The sequence below is a fragment of the Channa argus genome, chromosome 15 (assembly GCF_033026475.1).
Source record: "Channa argus isolate prfri chromosome 15, Channa argus male v1.0, whole genome shotgun sequence".
NCBI classification, from domain to species: domain Eukaryota; kingdom Metazoa; phylum Chordata; class Actinopteri; order Anabantiformes; family Channidae; genus Channa; species Channa argus.
The window spans coordinates 8,775,147-8,790,215 of NC_090211.1; the positions used below are offsets into that span (position 1 = coordinate 8,775,147).

Genomic DNA, 15,069 nt, shown 5'->3' on the forward strand with positions numbered 1-15,069 from the left:
CCAACAAATTTTGAGCAAGCTCTAGGCAACAGTGGAGAGGAAAAACTCCCTTTAACGGGAGAAACTTCCAGCAGAACCAGGCTCAGGGTGGGCAGCCATCTACCTTGACCAGTTGGGGTGAGTGGAAAGTGGAGAGAGAAAAGAAAAGAGAAACAAAAGCAACAACAAAACATCGGCAGGTTGGTAGAACCAGTAGCTGCACACTGGAAAACACACAGCTCCAAAGTCGGGACACCTGCAGAAAGGGACAGAGAGAGAATGAGAAGAAGAAAGACAACTATGGGAGAAAACACACAAAAGTTAATGTCATACAGTGGTGACAATTGTGGGGTGAGAGAGGGAGAAGAGGAGGAAAGGAGCTCAGTGCATCGGAGGGTGGGTACCCCAGCAGTCTAAGCCTATAGCAGCATAACTATAACTAACTATAAGCTTAATCAAAGAGGAAGGTTTTAAGCCTAGACTTAAAAGTAGAGAGGGTGTCTGCCTCCCGAATCTGAACTGGGAGCTGGTTCCACAGGAGACGAGCTTGATAGCTAAAGGCTCTGCCTCCAATTCTACCTTTGGAAACTCGGCATCACTTTGAGACAGGATGCTCCTAATTTTGGCAGTGTTCCGTAGGTGAAAGAAGGCTGTTCTACAGATTTGTTTTATATGTGTTTTTTTGATATTTTTTTTTCTTCTATTAATGATGAATAATATGGTGTTCTGGCATTACAGAGGGCTTTTTAATATACATTTTAAACTGTTTTTCCAGGCTAAATGAGATTCTTCTAAATTTTTGTAACACCACTTCCTTTCTAACTTTCGTGTTGCCTGTTTTAAGTTATGTATTGGCCTATGAATTTCTCCACCACAAGTATCACTTTTCAATCTTTTTCTCAAGTAAAAATTAAAAGCAGGGTATCTAAATTTATATTGAAACCACCAGGTGGAATTAATGCTGTGGCATTATATATGTGTAAATATAACTGGTCATACTATGTTGGCATGCCATATTTTTACAAGGCTGCTTCATAAGGTCAAATACTGTATGTATAGCTTTAAATATGTTTTATTGAAAGCGTAAATCTATTATGTTGAATATTCATATACATAGTAGCATAATATTACATTTTGAGCAATTATATATTATTATCCTTACAATATTTTCAGTTGATATTTGTTTGCATGATTTAAAATATAACACTTCTTTCCCTAAATTGAACCAGTTAATGTATTCTGTATGGCCAGTAGAGGGCTCTGATCTTCCAGTAAAATACTGTGGATTCTATAATTATACAGGCTGCCAAACTAGGCTGTTCTAAATAATATAGTTTCCTTGAGGTTTAAAGAAACTATTCATATATATAACATTCACTTACAACAATCTTTAAAGAAGTGCACTGAGTTATTAATTCCATTATATCTAATTCCAGTAATAAATGTTTTATCAAATAGAGAACTAAATTGTTTTGTGGCTAAATACGCTTCTTGTAAACTGCATTGAAAAAGATCTTACATAACTGAATCTAACAAGAAATTTATTTGACCTCTGCACCTCGGCACATGTGTGATTTTGTTATACATACAAAACAGCATTAGTAATCATTTCATTTAAATTCCAGTTCCCTAAAAGAAAAAACTGTATTAATTACTAATGGATTCATACCAGCTAAAAACTCTAACAGAATGGGTGTTTAGATCAGGAAGAAAACAGTCATGCAATAAACACCTTAACCCTATGAGGTTGAATTCCAATAAAATTAAACAAAAGTCAAATTTTTATGAGGAATGGATCAGCATAATCCAACTGTGCCAAATGATTAGCTGATTAATGAGGTTGGACTATAGCTAGCAAATCCCACAGAATATTATTATTCATTTTTTTACAATTAAAAATGTGTGCATCTTTTAGTTCTCCACAGGTTCAGGTTCACAGTAAAAACAATCAGTCATTTTCAGCAGAGGAAATGATCTTCTAGTTCCATGTGGGCATGTTGACTGGTGAGGTTAATGCAACATAATAAGAAAACCTCAAGTGGAACATTTATGAATTGATATTACACTCACCTTAGTTCCCCAGAGGGGGCTGTTATGTACCATCTCATTTCATGTTGTTTTTAGCGACTAGAATTGATTAGGTGCAGTGACATACACAATGGTTCAGTTTTTGTATAACACATTTGGACTCTGAGTTGCTTGTACTCCAATCTGTTCATTTTATGTCCCTAAGTTCCAACAGTTAGAAAGAGACCTCTGTACATTATCACGCATTTCCTATCAAAGCCGTTCTTTGTAATGACCCTATAGCTGTAATGACCTAAATAAAAGAAACAAGAAAAAGAAAATTAATGTGAAATACACAGTGTGCACCAGACCGAGGGATCGACTGGTGCATTTATCACCTGTGTGATTTATGAGGCGCCTTTGTCAGACTACACTGATCACAAAAGAGAAAATTTCACTTGGTAGTTACAGGGTAACAAGAAGATAGCATCATATTGCCTCTAGTAATAGTCTTACTGTTGCATGACAGTGTTTCATGACTAGAGCATCCACCTCTCCCAGAGCAACCATAAAAGAGTTAACTTTTTTTTTTTTATTGTGTGGAGAAAAGAGGCTTTAACCATGGAAACTGCTACACTGACCCTGCTTTTACACTCATCATTATAAAATGTCATATTAATTAAATTTTACACAACAGTGAACAAACACAGTGCTATGGAGCATTTTCCTGTAGGATGGAAATATCAGCTGCCCTTAAGCCATCAGTTATGTCTAATGTTGTTATACTGGCTGCCCACAAGGATCACACACAGATAATTTGTCCTGAAGGTATAGATTGATATAACCTGGGAAAAATCAAGTGTAAGGGATACTGAACCGTGCAAAAGTAGGCACACAGTTTGTGGTAAATACAGTGTATTTGGGCTTAATTAAAAGAGTTATGCACCTTTGACCCTATTCAGGGCAACTTGTGGATGGACTTTCTTCCACTAGTCAATAGAAGAACAAATTAAGCTCAATAATGTTCTAAATTAAGTCAAAGAGGAGAGCAAATTGATTTCTTTCAGTGTTCCACTCAACCTTCTGTCTCCTTTTGTGCACATTTTCACACATTTGACATAGATGGCTCTTTATTTAACAGCAGAGTAATCCAGTATTTTAGTCTTATAGGCATTGCTATTATATATAGCAGAGGGTAATTAGAGTAAAAACATTTACATTTATCTGTTATTAAAGAGAAAATGGTCTCCATAATAAAAGGAACATCATTCAAAAATAACTACTAAGGGGGCAAGACACTCTGAGCAAGACACTGAAGCCCATTTCCATCCCCAGGTGTGCAGTGCCAGTCCAGGCCCGGTAGAAATTGGGGAAGGTTGTGTCAGGAAGGGCATCCGGTGTAAAAACTGTGCAAAATCAACATGCGGACAATGATCTGCGACTCTGAACTCACGGGATAAACCAAAAGGACCAAAATTCAAAAATAACTAATAAATACCTCTTAGTGGGCGTGCCCAGGACTATACATTTTTATTTACCTATTGTGTGAGCTATTTATTGGTTTGTTGTTTTATTGTTTGTTTGAGTATCAGATTATTTTACCTAGAACTACATTTGTAAAATTCAAATGGATATTTGTTTAGTAAATAATACAAATGCCTAATGCCCAAAAGAGACCAACAAGCAGACAAACAATCAAACTTTAACTAAATATAGTAGTAAAAACAAATACTAAATATGCAATTATGACTAAAGTTCATGATTGAAAACAAACAATTACTTGTTTGTGTTTAATATCATTGTGTCTGCTAAGCAATAGTTTATAATTAAAATGTAATTATTCACTGTAAAATAAGCAATCTTATATTTTGAAAATTATATTAAATATTTACATAAAACCACAGCAGTTATGTATTTTATTCCAGGTAATTAACAAAATAATGTTAAGCTAAATTTGGCACCATAACTACTGGGTATTGCTTTAGTATTCTATTGTTTTTACTTTCATAATGAATACCTATTATTTAAAATATGTTTAGAAAGATGACTTGAGTGAAAGGTCTATGGATTATCTCTAATGGGAAATTCTTCCATGGAGAGCAGTCTGATAAAAAAAAAAAAAAAATTGGATCAATATGGTGATACACGAATGTCATGGCTTGGCAAGGTCATAGTGTCCTTCTACCGCATCATTGGCTTTAGTAAATGCCAGGGATTCTATGGCTCTTCATTGATAGACATCACACAGAGTGCTGGACTTGATGTTAAGGCTATCAACAGTTTCATCAAAAGATGGACTGATATGATGGTGAGAGTTGTATTGGACATCACTCTTTAATCCAAGACCTTACCTTTTCATAAATAAAAGCATAACTGAACTAAATGCACGATTTTCCATTTTAAAGATAAAAACACTGAGTCACAGTATCTCATATTAGGAGTCCATGGACAGATGCTTCTCTGCTCAGTTCAGCTATGTTGTAGTCTGCTCTGAGGATGACAGAGCACAGCACACCAGAGACAGGCAACAAATCTGTATCGTGTTGGCAAACGCACAGAACATGTTGAGTACAGTAGTGTGATGGTGTTTTACAACACAGGAGGATTGATAGTTTGTTATCAAATCCAGAATACAATGCATTATAGTAGCCTTATGTGAAGAGGAATCTGGAAACAAAGAAGATTTTTTTGTCTCTAAACCCATCAGTTATGTACTGTATTATTCTATCAGCCCTTTGTGTGCCACAGATGCACCAGAGCTCAGATATGGCAACTTCAGCACTGTATCTTGGCCAAACACTAGCCCTGCTGTCAAGTTGATGCCGTGAGGGTGTTGGACACTTTCGGAGAAGCCAGCAGATTTGTACCTGCAGACTTACCGCATATAAAATCTATACTTATTTATTTCAGCTGGAAATTTTATGACTAAGAGCTGGAGATGCTCACGTTAGACTTACCAATTGAAAAACAGCATTTTTTCAGTATGAGTCAGATACACCAATAGCTTAATTAAAATAAAAAAAGAGTGAAAGTGCAATTTTAAGCATCTGAGCATTCATGTTGTCACTGTTTATTCATTAGAAATCATCTGCCTGAGTTTTCTGTGTTTTGTCTCTCACACACCTACACACATATTGTTATTGCTCAAATATCAATCTGAAGCAAAGTACTGCCTTCTGGGATGCTGTTGTTTTCAATTTTTACCCATGATGCACACACCCATACACAAACACAGATATTTACATAACAATTAAAATATTTTTTACAAGTTCTAAAAGCTTTATTTTCCAAAATCCTTCCCTTGTCCTCTCTAATGTACAGCACTGTAAGCTTTTTTTTCAATCCATCCATGTGTACAGTGTTTCCTGCTCTCTAGAGCTATGGAGGGATACCCTGAATGGATGGTCATGTTAGCATTTGCTCAATCTGTCACCCCTGAGAAGGCCTGGCTAATGTGACTTTAAGATAATATCTAAAAAGGCCTTGAATAACATTATTAACTCAATTACTGCCAAAAGGACAAACAAAATCACTCAAAAATGTTGTTTTAAATACTTTCTCTTGTACTTTAAAAAAAATATTGGTAAAAGCATGTAAATAAACAAACATAAACATAAAAAAAATCAAAGCATTTTCTTTTCTCTGTATGCTGTACAGAGCCTACATAATCTACTCTCTTCTATAATAGCAGTTCAATATGATACAGATAACAATAGCAACTCTGAAAATCTCTAGTTACTCTATGATTCTACTAATAATTTGCCTTCTCTAGATTATTTATTTTAAGAGAAGTTTCAGTTCTTTAGGTCAGAGTTCCCACTGAGCAATAGAAACAAACAGTGAAGATTAAAGGCTGGCTGGTTCACTGAGTAGTGCGACGGGGGAAAATCACATGAATATGGCGGGGAGACCCTGTGGCTCCGCTTACCCAAAAAGACTTGGGGGTCTATAAACAGAAATGCACAGACATAACAAAATGTCTTGTAGAAGCACTAGTACTGAATGGCAATTACAGGGTTTACACGACAGATGGCACTGCTTTATCACAGACAACTATACGTATTGCACAATGAAAAAATGCATAGGATTTGCTCCATTACTGTAATTTAAGAGAACATGATTTAGTATGAGTGTTAAAAGAAGGATGGCATGTATGCTGCAAGTCCTTATGTGACCTTGCCAACAGTCCATTTTGACAGGGGAAGGGCTGAGTGTCAGTAGATATCCAGTATGGTGAGGTTGGAGGAGACGGCACACGGGCATGAACAGCAATATGACAGTTGATGTTGCACTTGTGACACTTATCCCAAACACTTGTCTCTGATGTAATATTGTTTTGCTCAGTGGAAGTCATACAAAAGTTCTCCTGCCCCACTAAAAAGTGAAACAGCAATGTCATATGGCGCTGAAGCCTCCTCTCTGTACCGCGAGAGCAGCTATAAATGGAACGGCTCAGCCCAGAGTCACAACATGTGGAGACTGACCATGAGCATCATGCATCAAGGGCAGCACCGTCAAGACAACCCATCATTTCAAATGACCTTTCACTGACAATTCAGAGTTGGCCCTTGGCTTTGTTGGAGTACATAATACATTGTTACAGGTGTGTACAGTATAGAATAGATAAAGCCATTGACACAATGAAAACACATCATAAATCTAAACATACAGTATGTATTGCTTTAAATGTGAGACTTGTCTTATTCATGGATGAACCATAAACTCATTATTCTCACCTGATTGTTTTTTTTTTCCAAAGGAAAATTCTCACTCAAATTGACACGGGATCGTAAAAACATACACCTAGAGAAAAAGAAGGTGAATAGCAACAAAATTTTTATTGGTTTTCTAAGTAAATTAGTTTTAAGGTGCTTTTAATGTGGTTGCCATGGCACTGTGCTTTGTTCCCTCCCACGCTGTGTGCAACTGCAAGTGGATGTCAATCAAGTATGGGCTGAGCAGCCTCACCACCCACTGTCATCCAAACTTTTCACTGAGCTCTGAAATCCCATCAAGTCTTCAAGTTATCCATTGTGTTTTCATTATGTGTGTGTTCGTGTGCGCGGGTGTTGGGGGGGAAACTTTCCCTGCTCCTCATCATCACATGCTGAGATAACGCAGAGAAAATCAAGGGCAACAGCAAGGTGATGACAGCAGAGTGAAGGAGGAAGGAAAAGGAAAAGAGCAACCACAAGGGGAAAGAAATAATGGCATTTTGCAATGTAAGACATCCATGGCTGCAAAAATGTTTTCATGTCACTGGATTGGCGAGAACATAATGTTCAAGCTGCATGGCGTGAATTATGTACTGGAAAAAAATTATTCTGAAGACAGATTTGCTAACTGAAAGAAAGTCAAGTTGACAATCTGACCTTTTCTGGACCTTAATGAGTGCTTAATCCTGAGGATACAGGAAAGAAAAGATCTATAGGGCTGTGACTCAAAAAAGAAGAGGAGAAGAAAGCTTTTAATTCTAAGAGTTAAGAGCTTGGGAAAACTGGGAGAGCGGGAGGTGCCAACTTGTACTAATGTAGTTTTGACATATGGACATAGTTTTAGATGCACAATATGAGGACTCATATTTGGCCAGAAAGATGTCTGAGAATGGCCATATTTAAAATACAATGTTCTTCAAGCTTGTTAGCTAAAAACACTGATCAGTGACACAAGCTCATCTACCGTACCTATTATATGATCATCCCATCTTTCATTAAAACCCACAAACAATAAGTTAAAATGGATAAAAAAGATAATCAAGTAAAGGGACCTTATTTTGTGATAACCACATTAAACATACATCTAAACTTGTCTATATTTGTTCTCTAATAAATTACACAATAATATCCATAATCCAAACCACGTCGACCCATGAAATGGCTATAAAAGTGGCCTCTGTGCACCAGTCACTGTCTGGAGGCCGGTCCTGCTCCTTAGGTCATGATAAGAGCAGAAAGAAGGCATGATGGGGGATCTTGGCCTTTATGGTAGGAACAGCTCTTAGGCCTCATGGCCTAGTGAGTATCGGGACTTGTTTCCTTCTGCATAGTTTGCGTGTGGCCTTTGTCATGTGGGTCACACTAACGAAGGGCCTGGGGTTTGGTAAAGGGACAGGAGTGGAGCTCAAATGGGAAGTAGGTCAAGTTTCTAGTAGGGGGAGAAAATGATGGGTGTGTGTGTGGCCCGTAGCGGCCCTGGGGCAGGCCGAAACAGTGCAGGGCCCAGAAATGGGGTCTGGATGAAGGTGGTGGTCCCCACTGGGTGGCGCAGAGCCAGTGGGTTAGTTGCCACTGTGCAGAGAGTTGGTGGGGTGAGGGGGCTTGGCAGAAAACCAGTTGTCAAGCTCTTGGTCAGCTGCTTCTGCAAGGCCAGTTTGGTCTGGAGAAGACAGGAGGGGCAACAGTGAGAAGTGAGATAAGAACACAGGGATGCAGAGTATGTTTAGAAGGCAAACGTTTCCTTTACTCAAGGGCCTTGTTTGCACACATAGCTGCATTAGAGGAATACATGTTCATACCAAACAGCAGACAGAATTCCTGATAGCTTGATGCATGCACCCATTAGACGCGTATACATAATAGGCTAATGCTATGACTAGACCATATACACACTTAAGCCTTTATCCACGAGGACAAGGGCTAAGTGGCAGGTATTTAGTCTTTAAATCTATGATGTTAAGGGGATAGTTCAGACTTAAGTTAAAGTATTTTACTCATTGGCAGATTAGAATGAAAATGGTTCATACTGAAACACAGGTCTATGGCCTTTACATCAAAAACTCACCACTGGTAGGCTTGAAAGCTGGATTTTAAAACATTTTTTGTTTGCTGTCAGTTAACTGTGTAGGAACAAGTGGTGGAAATCTTTGTTGAATGGTTTTATTCACAATCTTTTTCTTATAGCATCACTTATGTATCACACTCAATTTTGCTTTCTTCTAATATATTTAGCAGTTTATTGGTGAAGCAATACTGCAACTGCTTGCAACATGCTGAGTGTTACACTATGTTCTTTTTATTCAGTCTCACAGGTGCCATATTAATTAAATGTAACTGTTGTCAAACCAAGATGCTTTTTCTGTGCAAATTAACAACCTCTTTCAAGCCAGCTGGGGTAAGTATTTATTATGCAAATGATGAAGACCTATCATGGAACTATTTACTTACGAAATAGTTTCAATGATTTGAGGAGCAGAAACTGATTTATTGTTACTGAGGGGAATTATACAAACTGTCCAAAGGGAAGACCTGAGCTGATGTCAATCCATAGAGCTGCTAAGTGCTAAGTGGAAGTGTTTTTCACTGTTTGGCCATTTCTTTCTGTCTCTAAGAAATTATGTTTTATTTGTCATTTTGGTGCCACACATGGTTCTAAATACTACATTTCCCATGAGCCTTGGCAGTTGTTGCTACAGAAGAGAAACTAGTCGGTGGCATGAACCAGAGTGGTAGCAATTTTAAAATGCTTTGTTGATGAATTTGTGATCCAATCCAAAAGCCATTATCACAGGAATAGGCTGCAGATTTTGTATTTTTTTCAATGGTGTAATATTTTGTTCTTTCTTGATGTCACCAGTGCACATCACACAATATTAGGCTCTGTGGATGGCTACATTTATTCCTGAATCTAAAAATAATTTATTTTTTAAAGAGTTGTTCATGTTTTGGACTTATGACTTCCCGGGGACAGTATTATACACATCAAAGCTGAAAAAATGCTGTAACCTTGTCTTTATCATTAGTAAGTAAAATCAATAGCACATCAAGTTAAAAAAACAAGCAAAAATTGAACTATCCCTTTAATATAAACATGATTTCTTCATTATCTATGCTCAGTCCTCTGCCCAAGGCCAGGCCTAAAGTTCGGCCTGCTAAAGCTCTCGCCCTCCAATCCAACCCCAGTCTCGGCCTCTCCTGCCACTGACCTGCGAGGAGAGGGAGGTGAGGTTGTACTGGGTAAACGCTTTCTTCATGGCAGACACAGCCACGCCTGCATAGCCACTCCATCTCACGTTCTGTAGGATGGAGGAGGAGGAGGAAGAGGAGTGTGGGAGAAGGAGAGATGGGGAGGTGTGCATATGACAGGAGCAGAGAAGTGATTAATCTGGAGTGCTGACTCAGGCTGCTGTTGTCAGAGCTGGTCCGTGAGGAGAGCAGGACTATTTTAGACCTGTCTCAGGGGTAGGGGACTCACCGAATACAACAGTGTGCTTAACCTTTGTGACAGGCACACAAGCATGCTGCTTCATCGAGACATAGAAGGCCCTGAGCGCAATGTAACAAGATCTGTGTGTGTTTTTTAACTGTACGTGTGTTGGGGCTGGGGTCAAATTAGTTAACTCTAACATACATAAATTAAAACTGGTGCTTAAAAATTCATTTACAAGCTAGTCTGACTTTATTTCAGTTTAGTGCATGTGTACAGCATGTTCAATCATATCTGCTGCAACAGCAAATCAAACATGTTTTATTTGTTTTCTCTCTTTGAAAGAGAGACACAGAGAGAGCGAGAGAGAGAGAGTGAGTGTGTGTGTGTGTGTGGGTGAGCCTGCATATTTGCATGACAGTGTTTTGTTTGTCTGTGTCTTTATACTGAGACTTACCGCTAAGCTGGAGCTTGGCTGGCTCTTGCTGTGGGGGGTAAATTTTGGTTTGGGTGGTTTTCCGGCCAGCCTATCCTTGTGCCTTCTGCTATTCATGTGCTGCCGAGACCAGCAGAAAAACCATTAGCAAGCTAACAAGCATCTGTTGTACCACAGTGGAACAGCCTCAAATGTTATCTGCTGAATTAATAATGGATACACATTGAGTATGACTGAAGTGCACAGCTATTACATCACATTACTTTCTACTGCTGCCGCACTATCTCCTGCTCTGGCTGCAGTACTAACAGTCTTGTGTTCTCCTGGGATATAGGATGTTTAAATAAGATTGGTGGAATGCATTTAAGGCTAAAGCAGCCCGGCTGCACATGCATGCTGGCATATCTTGTATCTTTTCCACATTGCACACTAGCATAGTTAAGCTTTCAAGACAATCCCTTCGCTCTAGTGTAGTATTTAATGAACATCAGGGAGGGAGGAAATTACTTCCTGAACCTGGTTTGGTGCCAATGTACCTAGAAAATTAAATAAGGAGACATAAGTAACTTGCAGTAATGAGTGGCAAATAAATCTCTACTCACTGAAGAGCTTTGTAGTTAGATATACCATCGGATCTGTCTAATGTGACTGCTGCTTGAATGTACTCTGCACTCACAACATGCTTTAAATGGCTTTCTTCATGTCGCTGTAAGTGAAACTGTAAATGATTTAAGCTTGGACACATTTCCTTCATCAAGGTGATGTTGAAATGGATTAAGTCTTTAAAATCCCATCATTCACATATATCATTCTAATACGCATTATTTGTGCGAGCATTTCTAATTGTAACATACCAGGTCAGTCACACCAAAGCTCAATGTGTAATATCACTGTCCTAAAGTCTAAGGTAATTGCTAACCACAGTGTCTGCATGCTGTTTTGTTCTCTGATTAATTCTATCTGTCTGTGTAGGTGAGGTAATTATATGTAACATTTTCTCAACTGCCTGATGTGATTTGGCTGAAGAGTCAACCCTTTTGAGCAAAATCCTATCAGGCTAGTAACACTGTCACTTAGTATGCCTTGACAAATCTGCAGGAAGCCAGCAAGCCCCTGCTTCTCTCCTTATCTTAGTACATAGAGAATAGAACAGCCTCAGACTGATAACTTGCTGTTTTGTCCTTAAAGCCTGCCTAGCCTGCAAAATCTTCTTTGGTCTTTTGTGGTTCTAAAAGTTCAATATTGATCCATATGTTCAATATGTTGTCAGTGTACCACATATGCAATAATAGGAATTCTACATTTTATTTTTGTAGAACTTTCAAGAGAAAGAATAGAATGAGTAGGGAAGGGACATCAGAACAGTCATTAAAAGCAGCTCAACTGAATACAATTGTGTTGCCAGTGGAGCTTCCTTAACACAGTGGTGATGGTGATGTGGTCAGGGGAGCTACAGTAGGTGAGGAGGTGGGTGGAAGTTAATTACAGATATGACAAAAGCATGAACAAGGATTTCAGCAGCTCAAAAGCAGGAGGATGGGCGGAGGCAAGCTATGTTTTTTAGATTGAAGAAAGCAGTTTTAGCGAAAAGATTCACATGGTGTTCAAATGAGAGGTTGATGTCAAGGATTACATCAAGGTTGCGGATATGTGTGGAGGGGAAAGAGCGAAGGGGAAGAAATTACAAAAACTATTGGAAAGAATTACTCAAAATCTGTTCATTTGTACTGTTGTTCTTTCATCTCTTACATAGAATTGTGACAAATAGCACAGTTCAATTATGTGCAGTATATCAGAAATCTTCAATTTACCTGGCTCAGCTGGGTCTCAGAATTCACAAAGATCTCACACACTTCACACTGAAAGTTCTTGCTGGGCACACCAACGCTGCCTTTGCTGCCCAGCCGCTTGCTTTTGCAACCTGCACGAGCTGACACCATTTTCCCCCTGCGTCGGGGCAAGACACTGTGACCTTCCAGCATCAGTTTGTGCTTTGTACCTGGTGGAGAGAGTAAAGAGTCAACATACAAGGCAGAAATATGAGTAGAACAAATGAAATATTACAGGCCTTTGCCTGATTAAGACCAATCAAATGTAAATAAAAAATGTAAAAAAACGTAAAAATATTTGATACAAGTACACGGTTTACTGTCACCCTATACTCTTACCACTGTTATGTGCTTCCAGTTGGGAGACGGAGTTGACTGTGACTTTACAAACTGGGCAGTGAAGGTGAGCTTTACTCTTCTTGGGATCCTTGTCCTCGTCTGATCGTGGCTCCCCATTTGTGCTGGTTGTGTCTGCATGGCTGCCCGACTCAGTGGTCAGGCCTGCAGCCTCAGGAGTCTCTGGGACTTCGGGGGCACTGGTGTCTGAGGCAGTTTCAGAGAGTTGTGAAGAAGGCGAAATCTGAGGAGGGGAAAGCGTGACCAGCTCCACAGATGAAACCTCAGATACTGGTGTCAACATAACCGAGCTCCTGGGATTCTCTTCAGGCTTTGCTTCTAGGTTAGCCGATTCTAGATCAGACTGAAGACCTGCATTAAACAGTAGAAAATCAGGAGAACATCAGCAAACTGTCCCTCATAGCCCCAGAAAGTACTGGGCAGTAAAGCTTTACTCTATATATTCTTTACTAACAAGTGGATAAAACATTTATACTAAACCACAGCTACTAATCACAATAATGCTCTTTACCTTCATTTATCTGAAGTCTATAAAGGTTTGCTGTCTTAATGACACATACTGAAGGGTTGATCAGTTTAGTTTAAGCATGTCAAATAAAAATTCTGACCATTCATAATTTGGACCATTAACAAAATGTGTGAACTCAGGCCAAAGAGTCAAGATTTTGACAGATTTTGCATTTATAGTTTAACTCAGGGAAATATTATCATCAGGGTCAATGGTTTAAATGTGTGTGCTACAGATCAACTCCATTGATTTGAATAAATGCACCACGTTTTTCATTGATTTCATGGTGAGTTGTAAGGAAATTCATTTATCTGTGCATTATCTGCGGTACTATAAGAGCAATCAGTGAATTATTATGGTTGATATGGTTGGTTTTCACAGAACCAAATCATTAGTGTTGCAAAGCTACATCTTCCCTGATGCCTAAAAACCGCTTGGTATCAGCAGAGTCAGCGTGTGCCCTTGTATGTGAATCAGCTGCATTCTGCACAAGATCTATCAGACAAACAATTTCCATTTTCACAAAAATCTTTCTAAACGTTATACTTTAAACCACTCCCTTAATTAAGTGCTGGAAAATATCTCTCCTCCTACTGAATATGCCCACAAACCTCTGGCAAAACAGTTACATTTTCTGGAGATGAAGGTGATTTAAAATGGTCTTACTTTTTGTCCTAAAAGTAAAACCAAAAATGCACCACTCTGAGAATTTTAGTCAGTCAGGCATAATTTCTTACTTTGAGATGCTATAGGCCTTATGCGGTATATTGGAAAAGTATGGAGATGTATGAAGGGATTTAGGCTCTACTAAAACAAAGGAACAAAGGACAAAGGAACCTCCCAGTAATGCAAAAGTTGTTTTTTTTGCATGTAGCTGGCTGTCTCATCCTAGCCATATCAATTAATAATTTATTTTTATTGTTGTTAATTAACTCTTTTTAGAGTTAAAGGTTTTGTGGACACCATACAACTGTTTAGAGGCACATTTGACTGAGCTGTTCTGAGTTATTTAAGTTAAGAAAAAATGTCTTCTATATAATTACTTTCTAGTTAATAATATATAAAGTATGACAATTGGAGTAGTCTAAAGTTCTCTGGTGTGACTTGGATTAGAAGCATTTTTAGTTGCAGTTCATATAATCCCAACACTGTATATAAAAATGTAAAAAATCAGTGAGCATGAAAAGAATGGCAAGAAAAATTCCCCTATGTTTAACAACAAAACCACTTTTTAGATTTACTTAAGTTTTTGACTACAAATATAAAGTTGGTAAAATAATTCCCAAATAACCATTTCTCTTTCACTACAATATTGGAGCTACTATTAAGCTTTTTATGTGTTAGCTTTGTGGCATTTTCTGATATAGTATCAGCCTTTGTTTAAAATCATGTGGAACAAACTAGATTAGTGTTGGTTTAGGCTAGTAAATGCCATCAGCTACCTCCCTCCCTGCTTTCTGCCTTCCCTCTCCTTCACTCGGCCTCACTATTCAAATATCAAGTGGACATGGAGTCTCAGTCAATATAAACAAACTCAAGACTGCTGATTTATCACTGCAGTTCCATTACACTTCTCCCCTTCACCCCATTGCCCTCCTGAGAGAGTCCCATACTTCACCCCAGAGCACTGTGCCCGACACTCCGTGAATATCTCCATTTCATTTAGTGTGTTCTCTTCCCACACGCACACACACACACTACCTTCCTTACTGCAACAGTGTCTCATTGATTTTACCTTTTACATTTCAGAGTAAATTCATCATTTGCGATAAGGGGCTTCCTTTCTCATTCCTGCTAAAGAAAAGGAACCT

At 38.5% G+C, this 15,069-nt stretch overlaps 1 protein-coding gene across 5 annotated transcripts in view; it reads right to left on the minus strand.

The window, feature by feature from the left end:
- Positions 1-5,040: 5,040 nt before the first annotated feature.
- Positions 5,041-15,069, minus strand: part of znf385c (zinc finger protein 385C) — a 121,223-nt gene continuing 111,194 nt past the window's right edge. For 2 of the 5 annotated variants that reach the window (XM_067476552.1, XM_067476555.1), the window contains 5 exons: positions 12,733-13,101; positions 12,376-12,563; positions 10,586-10,684; positions 9,908-9,997; positions 5,041-8,361 (listed from right to left, as the gene is read on the minus strand). In XM_067476552.1, coding sequence (XP_067332653.1) covers positions 8,131-8,361; positions 9,908-9,997; positions 10,586-10,684; positions 12,376-12,563; positions 12,733-13,101 — 977 coding nt within the window. In that variant the 3' untranslated portion in view covers positions 5,041-8,130. The other 3 variants (XM_067476554.1, XM_067476553.1, XM_067476556.1) reach the window with 3 other exon arrangements.